This window comes from Syngnathus typhle, linkage group LG10, assembly GCF_033458585.1.
Source record: "Syngnathus typhle isolate RoL2023-S1 ecotype Sweden linkage group LG10, RoL_Styp_1.0, whole genome shotgun sequence".
NCBI classification, from domain to species: domain Eukaryota; kingdom Metazoa; phylum Chordata; class Actinopteri; order Syngnathiformes; family Syngnathidae; genus Syngnathus; species Syngnathus typhle.
The window spans coordinates 6,231,904-6,255,280 of NC_083747.1; the positions used below are offsets into that span (position 1 = coordinate 6,231,904).

General features: G+C 38.2%; 1 protein-coding gene and 2 long non-coding RNA genes across 4 annotated transcripts in view; 2 read left to right on the plus strand and 1 right to left on the minus strand.

Moving 5' to 3' along the window:
* The window catches only part of LOC133161315 (uncharacterized), a 63,609-nt gene that overhangs the window by 21,543 nt on the left and 18,689 nt on the right, over nt 1-23,377 (minus strand). The window lies entirely within an intron of this gene.
* Nucleotides 5,030-11,436, plus strand: LOC133161313 (uncharacterized). Its single transcript, XR_009716060.1, has 3 exons — nt 5,030-6,883; nt 9,905-9,978; nt 10,295-11,436. It is a non-coding gene; the product is annotated as an uncharacterized LOC133161313 (long non-coding RNA).
* Nucleotides 19,822-21,237, plus strand: LOC133161367 (fucolectin-1-like). Its single transcript, XM_061289811.1, has 4 exons — nt 19,822-19,932; nt 20,172-20,236; nt 20,387-20,666; nt 20,846-21,237. The coding sequence occupies exons 2-4, from the start codon at nt 20,173-20,175 to the stop codon at nt 21,018-21,020; spliced, it is 519 nt and encodes a 172-aa protein (XP_061145795.1). The 5' UTR covers nt 19,822-19,932; nt 20,172; the 3' UTR covers nt 21,021-21,237.

Sequence of the window (23,377 nt, forward strand, 5' to 3'; positions counted from 1 at the left end):
TGACAAAGAACAAGCAAAATGGGAATCATTGTACTAATATGACACATAAGTAGGAAGTCATATGTTTTGGCAGAATTCAAGTAACCTATTAAAGCCTTGTGTGATATAATTCTTTTGAGGCCGGTACCTATTCTGCTATTTGTCAGACAAAAATTGAGATAATTAACCAATCAATTGGCTGATGAATAATAATAAAATAATTGAATCAATGAAACAACGTATTTTTTGGTCCCTTGATGCACCTTGCCATGCAAGGCCCACTGGCCCCATTCGGGTTCAGCGCTTTGGCCAAGGACACTTAATCAATAGCACATAATCTGTGCGTGACTAAAGATAAATGTTCTACGTGAATTTAATGTCTAAAACAAATTAGGTCATTCGTGAACCGAGTTTCCAGTGTACATGAAATATTTTCATCCTTAAATGTATGCTACTTTGTTTTCCATCAGGTGTGCTTGAGTGTGCCAGCCGTTAAGCAAACAGAGGAAATGTGCAATAAATGAGTTTAGACTTAAAGAGAGGTAACGCTTGACCTCAACCACTGACACCAGAGCTATAACTGACACTCAACTGCACCTGATACAGAAACACTAAAACACAGCAAAGAACTAGGTCAGACTATGACAGGATAGCAAAAGTAGAACAACTGTGCTCTGTATTTAGATAGAAATAACTGAGTGGGCATAAAAGGAATCCAAACTATCACAGATATTGTTTGAAGACATCTTTTCAATAGCTAAAAATACTTGAACCTGGGTCAAGCATAATTCAGTGTCTGTTTCCAAGAAATTGTCACAATCTCCTCCAAACATTCGCTTTCCCTTGATGAAAGACAATAATTCTTCGCGGACAAAACAGGCCTGACGAGTGCATCATTTGTGTGTGCTCCTCAAAATAAACCCAAAGTAGCTAAGTTCACACTTTATTTAATATGGAAAAAGAAAAATTCTTTTAAGTTTGTAATTATTGGGACGTTTAAATGAGCCATAAATCATTTACAATCGATTGTGCTTCCAGATACACAGTATGGCAAAATCCTTGTGTATCAGTTATTCCCAACCAGTGTGCCACAATGTGCCGTGAGAGGTCATCAGGTGTGTCAGGAAATTATCCAATGTCACATATTGGGATCAAAAAAGGTTTTGCTAAAGGTTGGAAAATACTGGTCTAGACTGGTGTTAGCAGTTGCCTGACTTGGGTTAAGGCAGCCTTTTAGTGACAGTATGAATGTGACAGTGAATGGCTTCTGGTGGCTAAAGAATGCTATTTTAAACTGGAAAAGGAAAATGTGTCTGGAGGTTGGTGGATTGACACGGCTTTGTCAACGCGCCGCACTTTGTTTTCAAAAGTGTGATTACAAGGCTGACGTGTTTTGGACAATGTATATTGTCGATAAAAGTGTGTTTAGTGCAATATAATGGAACAAAATAATGACATTTCCATTAATTTCAGTGGAGAGCAATGACTATTGAGGTGTGAGCGTCACAGAAGAAATTAAACTCACTGTACCAGACGGCTCAGCTTGCGAATATGACAATACCAAATCCATAAAAACAGGTGAGCTGTAACTGCTCGCTTGGTGTTTTCATCTAGTTCAGCGGTAGAGGAGCCTATTTTTTCATAATTTTGGAACCACATTTTATCTTGCCTAATTTCAATTTGGCAGAATTATTATTAAAACACTTCTCTGTGGTGTCTTGATTTTACAATATTTTTGTCAGTTTATAGGGTCTTTAAATAAACATGCAAGGTTTTTCATTCCAACTGTGAACTATTGTTTTGTGTGGCTTCAAAAAGGCAAAAGACATTTAGCAGGCTGATGCAACATAGTGATATTTGAGCCTCATTCATGCACAATAAAACACTTCTGCCCGACCACCTATGGCGCTGTATTCGTGTGTAGAAAATCAATGAGTATTTTTGAGTACTGTACATGGAAGGGGTTTTGTGAGTGAGTGTGTGCGTGTGTGTGTGTGGGCCCACTGATGTTTTTGTAAAATTGAGGCTTCCTCTGTTGTTCACTCCTACAGCGCAGCCTGAAGGCAATTTTCATCACTACCTTTGTGTTGTTGCAAGTGTATATCCGGCCAGTTCCTTCCACGGAATGTTACAATGGCTCGGAGTCTTTATATGGAAATCATGCACGTCAGACTGATCACATAATCAGCCATCATTTTTGCTAGGAGGTTTCATAGTTAATTGATGATGTCATTGCCATGTTGGGATTTTGACTCATTTATTATCTATTGCGTGATAGCTATGAAGTTAATTTTTGGTCGAGCTCTATTGTGAAGGCATCAAATTCCTGCAAAAACCTGACATTGTTCATATTGAGCAATTACCCAAACCATGAGCATACATTGGACCAGTATTTAGATTGTATAGATAATCTTTTACTCTTCAAAGTCAAACATGCAGCTCAGAAGGTTGCAATGGAAGCCGAAATGATTTATACTATACTTAATACTAAACTGTGGACAACAGTGCCTTCATGCCTGTTGTTGTCCTTGTGCTAGAAATGTTGTCATTCACCAATAAAAGCATAATGGAGTTTTATATATGCAAAATTTGCAAGAGAATTGCAGTGCTCCATATTGCCTGTGATGGTAATCAGAAAATGACAATGCTATGAGAAAAACAGAGCGTCAGTTGAATATCATGCGAGATTGTCCTGAATATTATCTGATAGAGATGTTGGAAATTGACACAGTACTATATGGAAACTGAATGCCACACTGCATGTCCATATGGGTAGCAATAGTATGCAGACATATGAAACAGCAGGAACAAATTATTGTTAAATTATAGCCACACCACCGCTTGCATGTGAGAGCAAAAGCAAATAGGACAAGCATATGGTGTGGAATGAGTGAAGAGTGTGTGCTATATATACATATAGTTAAATTGTTTATGAGGGCATGCATGCGTGTGTCTTGTCAGGGAATGTCATATATATTTTCTTCCTCTCAGTCTCATTGTGTCATGTTATCTCCCCCAATCAAGCCTCCATTACGATTTCACATTTCATTTTTATGTCTCTGCTGCCTCAGCCTATTTTGTGTAATATTTGTTTTTCCTCTATCGCTCCTCTCTTTTATATCCAGTCGATTTTCCTCGACTCATACATTAGTCTTGTCCAATTCTATTTCAGATTTTTAAATGACATATTTTCATTTTGTAACATATACAGGTTTTTCAGTCAATACACAGTTTTTATCACTGCTTGTCATAGTGTATCCCAGAAATAAAAAGTGTATACAGCTGTATATATATGTAGATATAGATATGTAGATGTGTATATGACGTGACATATATTATCCATCCATCCATTATGGGAACAGTTTACCCTCACGAGGGTTGCGGGGTGAAATATATTAAGAATGATATATTACACTGAAAGTCTTTCTTTTCTCTGCTGTTTTACAATTTGCTTTTTTACGCTTTTAATGGTAACGGTGAAAGCCAAGATAACCCTAGCTTTAAACCCTACTTTGAAACCCTAACCCTAGTATGAAACCCTCAACCTAGTTTGAAACCGTAACCCTAGCTTTAGTCCCTACTTTGAAACCCTAACCCTAGTATGGAGTAATCATTTCTACATCCAACATTTCCCCCCTCGTCTTCCGTTTTTCCTTTCGATGAACCCTGAATAAGAAGGCAGAGTCACACATGCTAAAAACGTACGTACTATAATTTCAGAAATCACAATACGTTATTACTCTTGGCGTGTTTTCAGAGCATTAAGCAGCCCGATAATAGCCTTGCTTTTTGGTCATTTTAGTAGGTTTTTTTTTAGTTCAGATGGTATCTTACTTTATTTTCCTCTACTTTCCAGCGCATAAACTCTGCTGCAACACCACTGATCGGAATCTTGTAAATGGGGCTTGTAGTTCCAGCTGTTGGCTAGAGAAAGACATGTACACAAAGTTCCACTTTCATAGCCCGCCGAAAATTCTGTACATTTTCACCACATCGTTGTTAGAATACATGTCTAATCTCATCAAATATTTGAATATGCTTCTCGCTCAGCCACTTGTACTATGCACAGAATGCTTAATAAAGCATTTTTTATGAGGTATTAATTTAATCAAGGTAATAGTGTAAAAGCTTTTTATTTGTAATGAGTCAATTCTGATGCTGTCATGAAACAGGATTTATTTTGATTATTCTCACGTGCATACGGTTTACTCATCTCCCCTCATCTTTTCTGACATCACATTTCCCTCACTCATTTTTCTCTCACATCTCTGTTGAGGCCTTTTGCTTTTACAATAAATAGTTCAGAGGCACAACTCCAAAGTAAAGGCCATGTTGACCCACACAAACGCACACACAAGTTACACACATTGACACATTACGGCAAGCACACATGGGGAGCTCCGGTGTGTGTTGCAGCTCCAGAGACTGCAGGGGGTTCTGAGAGCAAAAGTAATGAGCTCATCAGTTGAGCCTAGAGGTGATGCATGGAGCACATATACACACACATTTTGTTGCTATTCCATACACAAACACACAGGCAATTACTACAATGGTCATTATGATTCCCGCTCTCTGTAGCAGACCTCAGAGTTTCTCACAGCGAGGACTCCTGAAGAAATTGTTTCCCTGCTTCATTTTTTTGCATTTCTGCTCAAATGGAAAGGAGTATCACCAGTGTGTTGGTGTCAACATGTGTGTGTGTGTGTGTGTGCGTGTGTGTGTGTGTGTGTGTGCACGTGTGTGTACGTGTGTGTTGATGTTTGACTAAATGCACCCTCATAAACAATGATGAGCTGTATGCAGTGCTGGAGTGTTTTTAATTAGAATATTTGTTTATTTATTCATCCGGGTTTTCTGTAGTCTGACCATGTTGATGCTTCAATTCCTTCATAGAGTATATATCTTTTTATCCTCCATTTAAACGTCAACTTGAATGAACTTTGTGAGTGCTTTAAATTAAACCATTCCAGTTACAGAGGTTATGAATGCACGGGCTGAGTAATTGGCTTGCTCTTAATGTGCTAACTCAAAATCGGATGATTTAAATGCTCTAATGCAACTGAAGCTGAAATAGTGACAAAAATATTACACGGTACTTATTCATAGTAGCTAGGGAATTACAGTACTTTGGCGATAGAAAGTAGTTTATTTTGTGAAGTGGGAAAATAATTTGTCATTTGTTTGTAAAACCTAAAACTTTAATCACTCGCTGTCTTTTTTTAATTACTGAGCATTCCTTGCAGTTTGTCAACATGCACTTTATACATTCATGAGTCAAAATAGAATTTAAACAGAAATAAAACGATTAAGAGCTCTATAAGGAGAACCAATGCTTCTGCTCCGCCATCTATGTAGATACAAGTGATCCTCTCCAAGTAGCATGGCACTGAAAACTGTAATGTTGGACAAATGTACTCAGAAGTCTCCACAGTGGTTCCTGATAAGGCTGTGAGTCTGCCAACTTCACTTCTTTTCTGTGATTTACAGTGCGTAATCTTTTTCTTTCACCACCATCGTCCTATTACAAAAGCATAACTGTTCCTTTGATAATAATTGACAACTTCATCTTTAAATTATAAGGTGCAGTAAGACTAAGTTTCTTTTTTCTTATTCTTGCTACCAAGTTTTCTTCGGCTTCAATCTAACCTTCAATTGCCAGGTGGGTTTATTGTAATGATAGGCTGCCGTATGTTTTCACGTCTACAGCTTATTAGATGGAATATTACTTCTGAAGCAATAAATGGGAGGCAGTGCTCGTGTGTACTTTACTCTTTGTCTTTATTTTTTTTCATTACACTCAGGACGTATTAACAAGCTTATTTTTTTATCCTCACAGGCGCGAGTTTAATTACATTTGGAGAAACATCACCATCAGCTATGGAGGGGAATATGTAATGAGGGCTTTTTTGATTAAAACTAAAGTTTCTGTTTTGATTCGAGTTTTTCTTTTTTTTTATTAGTTAATATCTGGTTTCTGACTGGAGGTTGCAATGCATTTTTCAATAACCTCATATTCATATAGAAGGTTAAGCTATCCAAATCCAGGATGGTGAATATTTAGCAAGCAAAATGTCATGCAGAGACATGGCATTAACCATTTGATATTGAAGCAGTCATTATGCAAGTTATCAACATCGAACAATTCTCTCATATTGGAACCTCTGGACATGTGACTAAATATGTTTTTAGTGCATTTTACCTCCTACTTATATTGACAGTACACAATTTCTTTGAGTAGCCATATAATCAGACTATATACACATAAAAAAAAAGGCCCAATTCAAATTAAATTGGGACATTGTGTAAAAGCTAATTAAAACAATACAATGGTTTGCAAATCCTTTTGAACCTTTACGTATTTAATTAAGACATGATATTTTATGGTCAAACTGAAGAACAAGTTGTCTAAATTTGCATTTGATCCCTGTAAAACATTCGGAATACGCTGGGACAGGGGCAACAAAAGACTGAGAATGTCGAGGAACCTGTTTGGAACATTCCACAGGTGAACAGGTTCATTGGTAACAGGTGCAGGTTTTGATTCTGACTGTAAAAGTAGCATACCCCAAAGGCTCAGTTGTTCATGAGCAAGGATGAGGCGAGGTTCACATGCATCATTATCATGATTGGTTAAGCCATCATTATTTTTAGCAATAATAGCGCAACATAAAAGACTAACTCACTTAGAGGACAATGTATAGATAGGCAATTCTTCTAACCAAAACCTCTGCTCTATAGTCACACTATTGGGTTTGTTGTCTTGGCTTTGGTCATATCTCCCTGAAAGAAATAGGTTCAAGAACTTCGTGAAACCATCTGTACCAGACAGATGTGGTCAGAAAGTTATTCACGGAGATTCCCTGCATGTGCGATCCATTTGGAAATCTGCTCTCTATTTGTAGATGTAAGTATAAAACATTGTTTGATGTCCTGGTAAATGTCCTCCAAAGATTATTTTCTTTTATTCAGGACTATATTATTCAACAGTAAATTGAGGACCCTTAATATATCGTTTATACAGTATATTAGGAGTCCTATACACTATATCCTGTTGAATATCAAATGTATAATATATTTATAAAATATATGTTTTTGTGCATGGACTAAACTACAAATTTGCATTTTGGTATGATTTTCTCACCACAGAGATCCTTCTATGGTACTTTAAAGCCAAATATACTTTCAAGTGTACTTGAATTTGAAATGAAATTACCCTTACACTGAAATCACATTATTTTAAATTGGTTGCTTGTCCCTCATTGAAATTGGGTGTCTGAATAAATTTATCAGCTCCTTCTCTTTTTTTTAATTATTATTATTTTTTATCAAGCATGTGTTAACTGATTTTTTTTTCTTTATGCAAACTGTATGGGTCTGTACGTAAATTGGAGTGAGAAAAAGTTTTCACCTTTTTTTTCCCCAATGTGCAAACTTAAACCATCATCACAAATACAGCAGTAGCTTCACAGTCTTGTGACTAATGTCCTAGACAGATTACTGCAATCATAATGGTTATCCGGAACATTGCACCCGTAGCATTCCGGCTGCTCCCAAAACACCATAAACGAGTCCTTTCTTACTCCCGCAATGTGAACCTGTTCCAAAACCACACGTAATTGTGTGAGCTGGCACCCTCACCAACAGCCATTGACAGAACCACATGATGTCCATCTGGTGAGAAGAAAGATTAAGGTGTGGATAATGTCACACAATATCCTTAAAGCAACCATTTATGGAACATGTAAATAGCTAAACAGCTGGTCCTTTGCATTTTTAATGGTATCATTAAATTAGGCGCATTGCATGAGAAGGTAATGCATTGTCTGTAAATTTAGAAATACAAGGTTAAATCACACCTGACTGGATACTCAGATGGAATGAAGCCAATAAACAGTGTATTAAAACTTAAATCTGCAAATGTGTGAATAAATCATTTTGGTATTATGCTATCTACTCTGATTAACTGCGCACATTCTCTGACCACTCTCTTTTAATCCTTCACATGGACCCTACCACCTCTTGTATCAGCCACTTTTGCATTCTAGAACTCAAATTGGGGGCTTGAGGGTCAGGGCAGCTCTCTATTTGGAGTGTGAACTGAAGCTTAGGAAACAAAACTGTATCTACACAACAAATCAAAACCAAATAGTCTTTAATGACAAAAAGTCCAAAAGGCGAGGTTAAGATAAACTCTCAGAAATACAAAAAAAGAATATAACACATGATGCTACCTGTAATACAAGTGATCCCATGTTTTCAAGTGACATAACAAAACTGCAGTCAGGCCTCACAATTACTTTGTTCATCTTGTGTGAAACAGCTCCTCCTGCTGGGTCATTGATAAAGAAATGATTCATTGTTTGCTCATATTCCTCTGCCTCAACATTAATGCATCTGTGATATTTTTTTTTGGCTTGGTCTCATGTTTTAGTTATAATACTGCATGATTAAAGTTCTACCTACTATTATTGTATTTTAGGAGTGATAATGAACTGATCAAAATTACGCCATCAGCAAGGAGTTTTCAGGCACAAAATCGTTATAAAGCATCCCTCCTGCCAAGTTCAACATGATGATTATTCTATCAACTTTGCGGTTCAGAACAAAACAGCATACTAGCACAGTCAACACAAACTAATATGTTAGGTTTCTATGGTCTTAAAACAGAATGATATGGGATCTCTCGAGACACCCAAGTAACACATATTCTTAATTTCAGGGAATTTGTCAATATAATGTAGAGTAAATATGGCTTGTCTGCCTGTAGAAATCTCGTACATACCATAGCTTGCATGCAGACATATAAAGACCGATTTGCGACATGAAATTCTCCCGTTTTATGTGGACCAACAATTGTGCCTCACCATGACTCATAGTGACCTATGAGGGGATTAAACTCTAAAGAGATGTCTGTGCTGTCAACCTGTCTTCGGGCCCTAATATTCTCGTGTGTGTGCGTGCACACATACACAAATAGTAATTACCTTGACGTGTAATGCTGGTTTCAGAACAAGGCTTTTATTGAGGCTGATTGTCTTTCATAATTATATTTCATCTCATTTTCAAATTTATGGAGCCTTGTTGATTTGTTATGGTATTTAGCAATGGAAAAAATATGTATATCTCACTCAAAGAATAATTCTGGCATTTTGTGTTAAGCAGACTCATATTTTACATGAATGATCACAGAGCAAATTCTGTTGTAATTCTCTATGACTAACACCGACTATCTCCTTCACATGTGATAATGATGCCACCTACAGGTGCATTTGCAGACACGGTGAAAGAGACTTGCATGAATGTCAAGTGCAATTATTTTGTCTTAAACACACACACATTCACACATTTCTTATTCCTTCCTTCAGGCTGCAGAGGTAGGATGAACCTTCTGGTGTGTAACTTTGTGTGTTAGCTCTAACAGCACCTCTGGGGTAATAGAGAGGTTGTTGTTGTTGTGTGTGTCTGTGTGTGTGATATATGAGGGAATGTATTCACATGCTTGCGTGCACGTGCGTGTGTACGCATGCATGCGTTTTCACGCATCTCTTGGGGTAGCTCAGCCGAAGCCAGCTGTATATCACAGCTGTATCCCATGTGTAACTTCAAAGTGACAACATGCATGGTTCGGGCTATTTATGACACCGTTACAGGAAGGACATGTGTGTTTACACCGGCCTTTATATCACAGGGACATGTGCTGAGATACTGCTCACCGTCCCTGCTCCATATCAATAGTTTTTGAGTACAAGAGATGACCCAGGAGTGAAAAAGTGTGCCATTCACAACCAGATTATGTCGCCAAGTATGAGCCAGTCCCGTCTTTCGATACGTCCCAATTTTTATCTATTTTGTTTACTACATACGTAGGTTTTGTTGATTTCACACACTCCCTTCAAGCATTAACTTCCTCTTTCCGTCCACACAGGTGCCTTTCCTGTCTTCGTCTGTTTGACGGAGTCAGTAGCACCACAGCAGGATGTGAAATAGTGCTGGAGGCAGGTAAAGCGGCAGATGGGGGGAACGGGTGCAAAAGTGCAGCACAGAATTCAACCTGACAAGCAGAGATGGTAGAGAAATATGTGACACTGCAAAACAAAACACCAGGGAGTCAAACTGGCATTTTTGATGGCCTGAGACTAGATTTTCTTCTTCCCGCATTTGTATGTGTTCTGCTTTGCACCTCACAACAATTCTCAATGCGTGTCATTCCACGTCTGAGGAAGTTTGCAGGACATGAGTGCTAGCCAATGCATTGTCCTCGGAGGTGATGAAAACAATGTGACTGACTTTGTATGTGTGTGTGTGTTTGTACCAGGGTGCCAGGCACAAGCAGCTGGGAAGGCCTCCCTCTCTTCTCCTGTCATCAATAAATGATCATAGGCCATGTGGAGGGAGGGAACCATCAACCAGCAAGACCCGGAAAACAACTACCGATGCATCTAAGAAAGAGCGATATCGTGAGGAAAAAAGTAAAGACAGAGCAGAAGAGGGAATCTAAAATAACGTGAGCGTAGAAATTGGTTGATATGGGGCATATATAGAATGACATATGTTGCTCAGTCATCACAAAACTAACAGAAAATGCAGTATTTATTGGCCCAACAATAACTTTGGGCCTGAATACAAATTTACAATGCCTAAAATGTAAACTAAATACAACACGTCAAAGCTACAAGAATTTTGGTTTTTTGATTTCTGATATGGTGACAAATCTAACATCCTGTACATAGTCACAACACGATGTTTAATGACTGATTTATTTAAATGTATGGAACCAATGGGTTAAATTCAAAGGGTTTTGTCGGTCTTCACACACAGTATGCATGCACACATATATAGGAATGATGAATAGTTCATTCCTCTGCCTTAAGACTGGTCAATACAAAGACAGCCGTCTATCCGCTGGGTAAGAGCGGCATATAATTGAATCCTCTGTGGCTACTTAACCTGTCATTGCTGCTGTGCACCATGTGGGAGGAATAGTTTCACCTTGTACTCACATATGGGTTCCTGTCACAGAGAGTCTGACTTGTAAAATGTCTGATCCAGCAGTTCACCCAGAGGCGCATCAGAGGCTCAAGTCTTACAAAGGATGTTCAGGGCAATTCAATTCTCTGAATAAGATTTTTGAAATAATTTATCTTAACATTACAGATTCCACACAAGCTGGCCTCCAGGTTAGGTTTTTAATTGAGGGCATTATAAGACGATTGCCATTGGTAAAACGACACCCTTAAAAATCCTGGATTAAAAACAACCTCATTGGGGTTAAAAAAAATGGGTTGTTTTGTACAAAACAACCCATTGTACGCACAATCCAATAAAATGTTTTTATTTGGCCAAACAACCAAAGGTTTGGGCAAATTAACCCAACTTCCCATGTAGGTCCGATTTTTAACTCAGCACTTTCAACAAGAAGAATCGAATACAAAACCTTTCAGTAAAAGGTAAAACATACCTTTGATTGTGATTATGTTATTTCACCATCTTATGCATTTCTTAGTGCCTTGTCATCCATCACATTGAAGCAAGTTTATTACATTTCTTCAATTTTTTTGTACCTCTAATTCCATCATGCCTTGCAGCTCTCTCAAAAACATACTTTACCTAATAATAATAATAATAATCTCCATCTCTTATGAATCCCCCATGAAATCTGCTCTCAGATCTGCCTTCCATTTAATCTTTTCTTCCCAATTTAGGCCTTCGCTGTCTGACTCTGTATCTGAGAGCCTCACCCACTCGTTCCTTACTTTCTGCCTGAACAATTGCAATGGACTCTTGTTCAAGCTTCCTGGCAGTTCACTTGACAGACTGCAATGTGCAGAACTCAGTTGCCAGGGTTCGCAGTCTGACCAAACCTTGGCAGCAGCAATATACACACACATGCACACGCACTAAACACATGCACACACACTAAACACAGACACCACACACACGCAAACACGCGCACACACGCGCAGACACACACACACACAAACACACAACTCCCTCCCAAACACTGGCTTCCAGTCAAATTCTGGTTGATCTATAAGCTAATGCTCCTTGCCAACAAAGCTCAACAACTGCTATATGATTTGTAGATAATCATTCAAGATAGGTCAAATTGCTGGATGCATCTTCCACTTTCATTAGATTTTGCAGAATGCTTAATGGTGCGCGCAAAGTACCCCCCACACACACAATCACCACAAACCCTCCATTCTTCCAATTTCTTTTTCCATTTTTTATATGCCATGTTAAATGGAATTATGATCAAAGACTTTGTGGCTGCATATTGTGTCGTAACATTAGTTACACATCAGCGAGTTGCATTTTGATGTGTCTGAAGCGTAGCACTTAACAGGAAGGCAGACTGTTGGCTAGTGAGCGAAATGAGAACAAATGTGAATAAGAACCATGGCAAAGAGAAAACAATGCACTCTGGTGCCAAGACTGCATATCACCGCCTCACCCTACCGCTCTCTCTTTCTCTTGTCTTGCCATCTTCCTTCCTCTTGGTCTCCCTTGAAGCATCTCACTAAGCACCTCAGCTACCGCCAAGGGAATTGAGGATGCGTGTGGAATAGCAGAAGAAGGGAAAATGAGAGAATGACATGAAGAGAAAGGAAAAGTAGGTTGAATAATGTAGTAATGTACGTAGTAGTGCTTGTCTGATCTTTGTGTGGATGCTTCTGAAACATCCATCCATCCATCCATCCATCCATCCATCCATCCATCCATCCATCCATCCATCCATCCATCCATCCATCCATCCATCCATCCATCCATCCGATTAAAAAGATCCACAACTTGATGAATTTAGTGAGCAATAAAATGAGAGCTAACCCTGACCTTAACACCTTCCATTGTGATCTACAAGGCACTCTCTGAGGTATAGTTTTACCTGACCTTATTAGTGTTCCTCAGGATAAATAAACACACACAAAGTAAATCCTACAGAGACACGAGTGCAAGCTGTTATATATAGTAACAAAGAAAAAAAAAAAATCAATGTCATATTTTCATTTATTCAAACGCCTTCTGGATGTGTTGTTTGGATTTCACACACTTTTATTCTATAGACGGAATTCACACTTTGATTTAAAAACAATCATTGTGTAATAAAGATAATGACCAGATTTGCTATTGCAGGAGTTAGACTTGTCGTTCTACCAACTGATGACGATGAATCAAGTTTTGTTGTCATAATATTAAGGGGGACAATATGGAAGTCAATAGTGTTTGTGTTACTGTAAAAATGAAATCTTGTGCAGCTCTCATTAGATGGCACAGATGTATCAAAAACTATACAGTTGTGTGTGTGTGTAATGCATAATGTACATTTAAATAGAGTAATAAAGTTACTTCATCAAAGCCCAAAATGTCGGCGAGCTGTATATATACACTATTTCACCCCTGCTTAACACTGCAGGTACTGTCTAACCCCATGAGGTTTAACATTTGCCTCCTGTGAACTCATTAGTGTGCAAACAAAGGTCTATTTGTTGTGTGAATTCGCCCTGTACCCCGCTGAGTGATGGGTGGGATGTATTTGTTGGATGAAGATAATGGGTGTGTATCTTTTTCTATCTGATGTTTTGAGTGTGCATATGGGGTTGTGTGCGTGTGTCTTATCTAGTGCTTTTAACCATACAGAGAGCATGACCCTCCACAGGACCGCTCCTCTATCTCTCTTCAATAGAGGGTATGAGGTCTTGGCCCGAGAGAGATAATTGGGAGGTATAACACAGAAAGCAAATAAATGCCAATCAATCAATCAATCAATGGCAATTGTAGTTTACACATACAGCCATTAAACAAAGCTTGGCAACTAATACAATCCAATTCAGACATACATAGAACAATGCAAGAATAAAAAGTTAAAACATTTGTGGCACTCTTACCTCAGTTACACAATCGTTTGAGGAAATGTGACGATGATGATAATTATTATTATCATTGCATTGAGAAAAAGCAAAAACCACCACAAGTCAGGCAGAAGCAGAGGTGACCGTACTAAACTTAAGTGACATGACTACAGTAGATATGGGATTTAAGCAACTGCCCAAAGAGAGGGGGGGTTAAAGGTCACTTGGCAGGGAAAATAATTGCTCCAGAAATGGACAGCAACGCCTGGCAACATGTATCCACGTGGAAGAGCGACAGACAGACAGACAGATATAAACTAGGCAGTTTGTCAGTCCAGAGAGGCCAGTGCAGCACTGACCAGGCACGATAGGATGTTGACAACACATTGCTCACAACGGCGTACGATGTGTAAGATGTGCTGTGGGATAGAAACTACAGTGACTAGGACTTAGGGCCAATCATTCAAAAGGACCTGCACATTAACTGTAAGCTTCTAATGGACCAAAAGGCATAACTGCATTTCTTATCCTGCAAAATTCATGGATGGTTGAATAAAACATTTACATTTAAAATTTTTGAAAAATGTGTTAATAATAATAATAAAAATGTCACAGATGACTTCCAAAATACACAAATTCAAAACACTCCCATGACTAAGCTTCCTCAGGTACACTGTTTGTATGATTCATTCTTGCATATTTAAGCAGAGTAACTGTGACCAGCAATAAAGCCCCGGATTTGTGTCATGTGTTTGTAGCAACCCCGCCCCTACCAATAGGCCTTACTTACGTGCCTGGGCATTTGCTGCTAGCCCACTCTTGATGTACAATCAGTTAGAAAAAGTATATGTGTTAGCAAAGTGTATGTGTGCTGCTGGTCCCACAGGACACGGCTGAGACCAAATTACCTGTCACTGGTTGACATCACCTACCCCCAAGCACCACACACAAAGGACAACTGAGAGGCTACTGTGAACTATCAGCTCAACGAGCTTTCTCTTCCTTGAGATTTAGCAGGTACTGCAATGTCTCCCTCTGGTGCTAGTGACTATGGAATCCTGCTCACATGCAGAAATGCACTTTTATTTTGCAGGTGTTGAGGCACCTGGCTGACTCCCTTCATTGAAACTATTATCAGAATCAGTACCCCCTTGTAACATGCACCTTAAAATAATGTGTGCAAATATCAGCAATATGCACACGCTTGCATAAAAGGATTTTCCACACCTCCACCACACTCTTGCTCTACCCCTCACTAATATTTGAAAACGACACTCAAAGAGGGCTTTCGCTGGAGGACCATTGGGCTTACGAGAGGGCAGGGGGTCAGGCGAAACCATTACAATGACAAGCTGTCATATGTGTGGTTGATTGGTTGGCAACTAGTTCACGATGTCCCCTGCCTACTGTCTGTACTTAGTTGGGGAAGAGCGGACTAAGATGGACGAAAATGCTTGTATACCTTACAGTGGAGGAGCCACATAGATTGTTAAGATTCTGGAAGTGACGTCAGGATTCGCTGCTCATCTAATCAGATGACAGAAAACCAAATTCACATGCAGTGCGGCGTTCAACCTATAGATGATGCCCTACGGACCATTTCCAATCCCTAAATTAAAAAATGTCACCTGGACTCAGGGTAGTATAGCCCAGTCAAAAATCTGGTTAGCCCTGGTAAATTGGTGAATTCTCTCCAGCATTGTATTTTACATTTTACACAATACAGATTCTCAGCAACCATTGGGTTGATTATGTTGTGTAATTATAATATAAATAATAACCTTTCTTTGGAGAAAAAAAAAAAACCTTGGCAACACTCCTGTCTCTTTTTTCTCACTGTGTCTCATCCAGATTGTTTAGCAACAAATGCTTACAGTCTTTAAGAACAGAAGAAGTCTTTAAGAACATGAAATGAAACATTTTGCATTTCTGCAAAGTGGGTAAAGGTCATGTAAGACTTTAAATTTGATTAAAGCAACATTATAATTGAACTATCATAGCAGGATATATTTTTCTTTTACATGTACATATACATAACAGATAAAAAAAGATAAGAGTATAACCTCCCAAAAAATTATAGAACTCCAGTGGCACCCCTGTGCTTTGGGCCATAGTGCGTCATTCCAATTTTTTACCCCAACTTCAATGCCACTGTCTGTCATGCATATATGAATATATCAATGAATTTTTTAAAATTTGTTTCATCTATTACATTTAAAAGTAGAATTAGTATTGAATCTCCCAATGGTGGGAATGCAAGTGGCAGCATAATTCTCCTGCTCCCAGGAGAACTGAGTTCTCACAGGTTCACCTTTGTAAAGTCAATAAATTCCTGCAGAAACTTCAATAAAGCTAACTAATCGAAAGAAGAAAAAAAAGCACATGAGAAGGACTTTTTCTTCTTGTGCAAAAGTGAAGACTACATTGCAGGTGCTCGTAAACTAATCCATCATACTAGCTTGAAGGTTATGAAAGCCAGAATTATCAGCAAAATAAAGGAAGTGTGTGCCAATGTAAGAAAGGAGGTCAATAAAGCCACTAAGCAAATTCATAAAGATCATTCAGAGTTCAGAGAAGAGATAATTCAGATAATCTACAAGGTAAAAGAGGCCAAGTGATGAGTGTCAGAATTGGAGAAATACAGCATTGAACGTATGGAAATGCATCTGCTTGAAATGGAAGACCACATTCAAACAGCTTGCAGATACGGAGACACGTTTAAGGAAGAATAACATCCGCATTCATGATATATTGAAAGGAAGTCAATTCTGACAGTGACATTGCTGAATGATTTGTAAAAAGTGAAATGGCTCCCCTGACGTTTCTCTGGGAACAGAATAATGCCATTCTCAATGCTCGTTTGATAAACTTTTCAATGCCCATCAAGAAGATCGAGTTCTTTGTTTATTTGCATCAACTTTTTACTATTAACTATTATAATGGATTAAAAGATATTAACACGGAACATACACTTGGAAAAGTTTAAACAATTCTAATCTCCCCTTCTGAAGAAAGATACAAAACTAATGCGTGCATTCTTACTAGACTAAATGTCTGCTAAACACAGCGTGACATGTATACATGTACACGAAAGACAAACCGTGACGATACATACTGTATGCATAAACACGTGGCCACACATTCACATATGGGTGAAAAATCATCCTTGACATGACATGAATTGAGATGCACAACCATTTGTAAAAAATGTCTTACCCAGCCATCCATTCACACAGCCATTTGTTCATCCGTTCATCCGTCTGCCAGTTTATCAGTCAATTGATCTTCCCATCCATCTGTCTGTTCATTCATCCATCAAACATGGTTTAGAAATAGGGCTTGAGGCTCTCGCTCAAACCTTGAGGCCAGTAAAAGAGACAGAAATAAACCATAACATTTAACTTTCATGGTCACAAAATGGCAGGTAGATATACAAAAAAAGCAATTTTGTTAATTTTAGGTATAATAAATACCGTAGTTTCTGAACTATAAACCGCACCCAAATATAAGCCACATCAGCTAAAATTAGGGGCAAATCCTGTTTTGTGTATATAAGACACACTGAACTATAAGCTGCAGGTGTTTTAACGTTCAATTTCCTTATACAAGATATGTACAAATCATACAATATCACAAATGTAAAAAAAATCCATAGATAAGCCACACTGGACAATAAGACGCAGGGTTTAATGTTTGTGTAAGAAGTAGCGGCTTATAGTCGGGAAAATACTTCTATAGTCATTCTTGTGTTGGTAGAAGATACAGTGTGTACGTACCAAACTAAACAGATAAGACAAATGGGTATGCTTCGCTCTTGTGCAACATGTGCATATGAATGTATACTGTATTGTTTAACTGGAAAATACCATTTTCTTTGAGCTGGTGCTCACATCTAGCCATAGGCTGTTTGTCTGCAAATTCACTTCACCATGAGAAATGCATGACAAGTCAAGAAGAAAAGATGTTGCTATTTACTTGTATCGCTCTACAATGTTGTAAGAATGTTGTGGAGCGCATCTGCTTTACACGATTATCAAAAAAAGCACGACTGCAGTCAAATAAAGCAGTTTTTTCATCAATTCATGCGAATTGCTAAGCCATTAGATCTTCTCCATCCTCTCAAAGTGAATTAAATTACTCATTTAAGCCAAAATGGCATGATAGTAATTGTTCTTAAGATATTATTGTTGTACTCATTTTTACATGCATACAGAAAGATGTTGTTTTTTTGGCAGACTTTATTGACAGACTATTGGCTTTCTGGCTGGGACACTTGCTTACAGAGTTGGTCGCTCTCAACTGGCTCTCTAGCTCACTGTAATTATGCTTATCCTCTTTTGGGGTGACCCCCCCCTCGCACACACACACCATCCCTTCGAGCTCTATTTACCCCTTCTTTCTAATCTTTATAGATCCCGAGCCAGTTGTCATGGAAACATTGAGTACGCCAAGCACATGGCCTCTCCTTGAATACAATTAATTTGTAGCCGGATTCATGCCTCTTTCTTTGGAAAGGGCACAGGGTGGGGCAATATTAACAGGGGTGGATGGTAATTGGCGTAAGAAGAAATAGAAAGCGGGATGAAGTGAAATTAGACGTTTTTATTAATGCATTGAAAATGTGAGGTGTTAGTGCAGAGATGAGCGGTGGTTGGTTGGTTTGATGGGGAAGGGATAAAAAAAGGATCATGAAGTGAAATAAGATTATTTTATATCAGGCTTCCTGTTCATGATCACTCCCTTTCATTTTGCATTTGGCAAACACAAGGATATGCAAGGGTGGTTGTGAAAAGAATGGACAGAAAGAGGAATGGTGTGCTTTCATCACTTTGTGACAGATGTATGTACGTACAGTAGTTTTTCACCCATTTATCTAAAATGTTTAAATGTGTGTGTTTGCACAGATTACAACATGGCAAATAAAGAACGTACGTTGGAATATGATCTTTACTTTAGCGATATAGAAAATGGATGGAACTATTTTTCCTTTTGTTGAAGTCATCCTATGATGTCACCTATTTTTCACCTCAAGCTTATCCATCAGCTACAACAGCACAGCTTACACTATGCTCTCTCATTAGATAGACCACGATAGCTCTTCAGCCGCAACAGAGCTTGATCTTGCAAGGGGTACTGCGGCACAGAAAGAATATGAAGGCAGTAAAGAACAAGGGGAAATGAGGAGGAATGAGAAGAGATGACGAAGGCATGAGGCAGATGACAGCCGCACAGAAGCAGCTGGGTGAAAAGAGCCAAACACTTGAGCCAATTAATTCCTTCCACATGTTTTTAGACAAAGGCCGCTGTACGTGCCCTCCGTTGAGCGGAAGGGGGGCGAGTGATGGGTAAAAGCATGGTGAGGGAGAGCAGGTGACAAATGTAAAAGCAGTTCAAGGATTGAGAGACTGTGGTAGAATGATGGCAGAATGAAACGAGTAGACACAGAACGTGGGGATGGGGGAGGAGAAGAGGGTTGTTATAAATAGGTCAAGGAAGGATAAGGTGGGAGACTGTAGCGTGTTAAATAGTCAAACAAAAATGATCAAAAATGAATAACCCTATTAATCAAAGTCTTACTTCCTTTGTTTATTTTTATTATTTTTATTAAATGTGTATTGATTTTATTGTACATCTTAAAGGTGCAGTATCTATTGGCAATTCAACACTTTTTTCTTTTGACATCATCAATATATATTTAAAATGTAAAATAACATGAAAAATGTTGCTATCTATTCAGTACGTTTGTTAGTTTGTGAGCGTCATCTTAAAAGTGGCTGGCAAACAGTAGTGTTTGAGTTTCAATATTTGCACTTTAAAAGTCAGCGTTGTGCCGACTTGCAAAACCAAACAATCAAAACAAAAGTATTGTATATGGGCTACAAAGATTACCTTGCGATTATTATGGCCAACAACCAACATTCAACCCAGGCACAGTTCAAACACAATAAAACCAACACTCATTATTTGACCAGGATGTTCTCTGATAAAACAAGTCAATCATACAAGAGTATCAAGAGTTATGCTCATCAAGCTCAAGAGTATATAAGTGTTCTCTATACCGGCACCAACAGGTGACAGCTTTCAAGTTAACCGATACCCTCAGGTAGGTCGATCATCCAGACATTTGAAGTAGCTTGACATAACTTGATTCAACTATGAGGATAACATTGCAATTTAAAAAGCATAATCCACAGTGAATGTTTATAACAATCAATGATAATATTTATATATTTTAAATGAAGGATTCATGAAACATAAATTAATAAGTGTGACGTTTGACTATGTCTGACATACTTATGTTGTTAAAGTATATGTGAATAACTTGTTGACCCACTTTCATAGGATGATTATTTTAGCTGTGATTCTCACTTTGTTGGCTATAACAGAAGAGGCAAGCAGTTTGAATGGTAAGTTTATCCCTACTTTTTAGATTATGGCAAATCTAATTGTAGTTTTAGATTTTAGGCCTTAAAAATGTTGAAATGTACATTTTTCACTGTGCATTACTTCAATTAGTTACAAGAAAAAAAAAGGTCTGTGCGTGCGTGTGTGTGCAGATAACATTGCCCTGGGTGGAAAAGTTCAGCAGTCCTCTTTGTATCCGAAGGGCTTTCCCCAAAGGGCCATTGATGGAAATCGTGCGAGCAATTGGCGACAGAACTCTTGTAGTCACACAAAGAGAGATATGAATCCATGGTGGAGACTGGACCTCCAGAAAACATACAAAATAAACACTGTTATTATTACAAACAGAAGGGATTGTTGTCATAAACGGATTAATGAGGCTGAGCTCCGCATTGGAGACTCCCTTGATGACAATGGCAATGCTAATCCCAGGTAAGTGTACTACTGTCCGTTAAAGTAGCAATAACCATGTTTGCACAGAGATGTCTGCTAAATTCCCTAATATGGTAAACTAGAGTAGAAATGAAGATGTCAATTTTTATGTCGAGCAAATGTGCCCTCGTTTATGAAAATAGTGTTTTAATAGTGGTTTTCTTTTTTTATCCCTTTAGATGCACTGTGATCTTATCAATCTCAGCTGGCCAATCCAAAACTTTTGAGTGCAATGGAATGGAAGGCCGCTATGTAAACATTGTGATTCCTGGAAGACAAGAATACCTGACACTGTGTGAAGTGGAAGTTTATGGTGAAGAAGCCAATGAGAATGTCAGTGATACCTGCAACTGAATCTGGAGCATTGCACAAGTCAATTATCATTCAGAGTAAAATTCTTGATAATTAATTAATCAATCCTCTTTTTCATACTTTTCACGCTTTAAGTACTATCATCTTTATGAGGACCAGGACCTAACACAGCAATAACTAAATAAAATACTGCACTCTAACTGTTATACCTTTAACACTTAATGCTGAGATTCGACAAATAAAGCATTCTTAAAAATAATTGTGTTTGGACATTCAGTGAAATGTACATGTGCAATCAAAACAATGGAGAATGTTTTCATACAACTGTATATATTCTTTTTTTTGGTGGAACCTATTGAATAACGGTCTGCCCTGGGACCAAATAAAGTTGGAGAATCGGAAATCAGAGATATTGTGTGTGGTTAAAACATCAGCATATGGCGACATTTCTGGCGGTCACTTAATAGAAGGACATGCACAACACACTTAGTGAGCGATCAGTGCAAGGTCAAGCCTGACAGCAGGCAGATGAAGAGCCACTTAGGGGACCTGCCTCTTGTCTACATTCCTGGTCTCCATATGAGAGCTCTTTATTCAAAGGACATTTCTATTGGGAATAAACAAGGAAGTTATGGCTGTACTCAATGTCAGGTGGAAAATAAATATTGCATTGAACCGTGATGCAGCGTACTACAGCAGAACAGGATAACGTAAGAGTAAGATTAGTCATGGTTTATCACAAATTAACTATTATCTGTTTTCACCAGAGTTTAAAATATATATTTTTGCTAACGTTTCTTATCATTTCTAATCTTCTCTGATTCTGGTTTTATGATGGTGGCTGGGCTTGTTAAGATACACCTGCTCTACAGCAAGCATTCAATATGATGTAGTTCAGTCCGTCAATTCCCTAATACATACTGATGGTGTGCCCGCATGACCTTTTCGCAACATTACTTTCTAACAACAGGCACTATAAATTTATATCTGTGGTATCACAACTCGTCTTTGGTTTGTAATTGGGGATCCAAGCAAGAGATAGTATAGCCCAGGGGGTCATTTGATAAGATAATGACAGCAACATGTCAGTGTGTTTGGGTCATTGTCTCTCATCCCCATCAGTCAGCTCTTAAAAGATTGGACAATTTCTTCTTTAATGGTTATAAAAATTGAAGCTCAATCTCACTTTGTTCAGATTTGTTTCTCAGCGTGTAGTGTGAAGCACACTCATTATGATATAAGTGGTTAAGTTACTTTGTTGAAATGCCTGTGGATATTCCCATCCGGGTCATTTCATTCTCCGAGTATTGAATTGATCGGCACCGGACGGTTTTGGTTGTCTTAGAGGATACAGTCTCAAGTCGTTGAAACGATCGACTGTATAGATTTTTTCATGTTCTTAATGTGCTTGCAGTTTACACGTCTTTAACATACAGTATAAGGTTAGTGATAAGTACGTATACAAAGAATGGCATGGGATGGCATTGTGCAATATTAACTCATATTGACTTCTATTAATTTCTTTAAAGATTAACTACATCCTGTACTGGGTTTTGTGTGTGTGGGTGTATTTTTAATGACAATAGCTGTAATGTCTTTTTGCCATTATCCATGATAAATGCCTCCCCTGATGGTGGTACTTTATTGTCTTTTGTGTGAACCATTCTTTGTAAAGGCCATTAATTTATAGTAAACCCAAGACAATGGTCTCTATGATACTAATATATGCCTTGTGGCTTCCATGTACAGATTTATTTAGTGCTTTCAGGGAGCACTTTGGTATATACCGTTGTTCGATTATTCCCAGTTCCCCCTTCATGGTGATATTCTTTATGTATTTCATCTAATTCCTTGCATTGCTGCTTTCTTATTCTTTATGGTTTAGATTGTTTTCTCATTGCATCATATATCCAACAATCTCTTAATTTTTATTTCCTCTGACCACCTCTGCCTATCCATCTCTTAATTGCTTCACATACATGCACACCATTTGGTTTTAATGTATACCTCATATAGACCAAACAGCAGTATCATTAATCTTAGCTCTTTGGTGGCGCAAGCCTTGTTACAGTAACTGGACAAGACATTGTTTCATATGTGAGCGAGCCAATGTAGCTGTATATCTCCCATCACTTCTTGATAAATTATACCTGGGGTAAAACTGCGCTCATGTGTGACTACTCCTTGGGCTTCAATGTGTTCCATGTGGAAGAAAGAACAAAATGCAAAACTATTCTTTTTTTACAGTACCTAATTTTTCTTGCTGCTCCCAAGTTAGATTAATTTCTGCTTCACTCTCACTTTCTATCAGAATTCCACCCAATAACAATCATGCTAGTTCTATTTAAAACTACAAAACTTGGACTAGTGAGCATCAGAACTCCTAAACATAGTCACAT

Bases quoted from the DNA above. Each gene is read 5' to 3' on its own strand.
- LOC133161367 (XM_061289811.1), top strand. From the start codon at position 20,173: ATGATTATTTTAGCTGTGATTCTCACTTTGTTGGCTATAACAGAAGAG. The intron at 20,237-20,386 runs GTAAGTTTATCC...GTGTGTGTGCAG, and splicing joins AGAGGCAAGCAGTTTGAATG to ATAACATTGCCCTGGGTGGA. The intron at 20,667-20,845 runs GTAAGTGTACTA...TTATCCCTTTAG, and splicing joins AATGGCAATGCTAATCCCAG to ATGCACTGTGATCTTATCAA.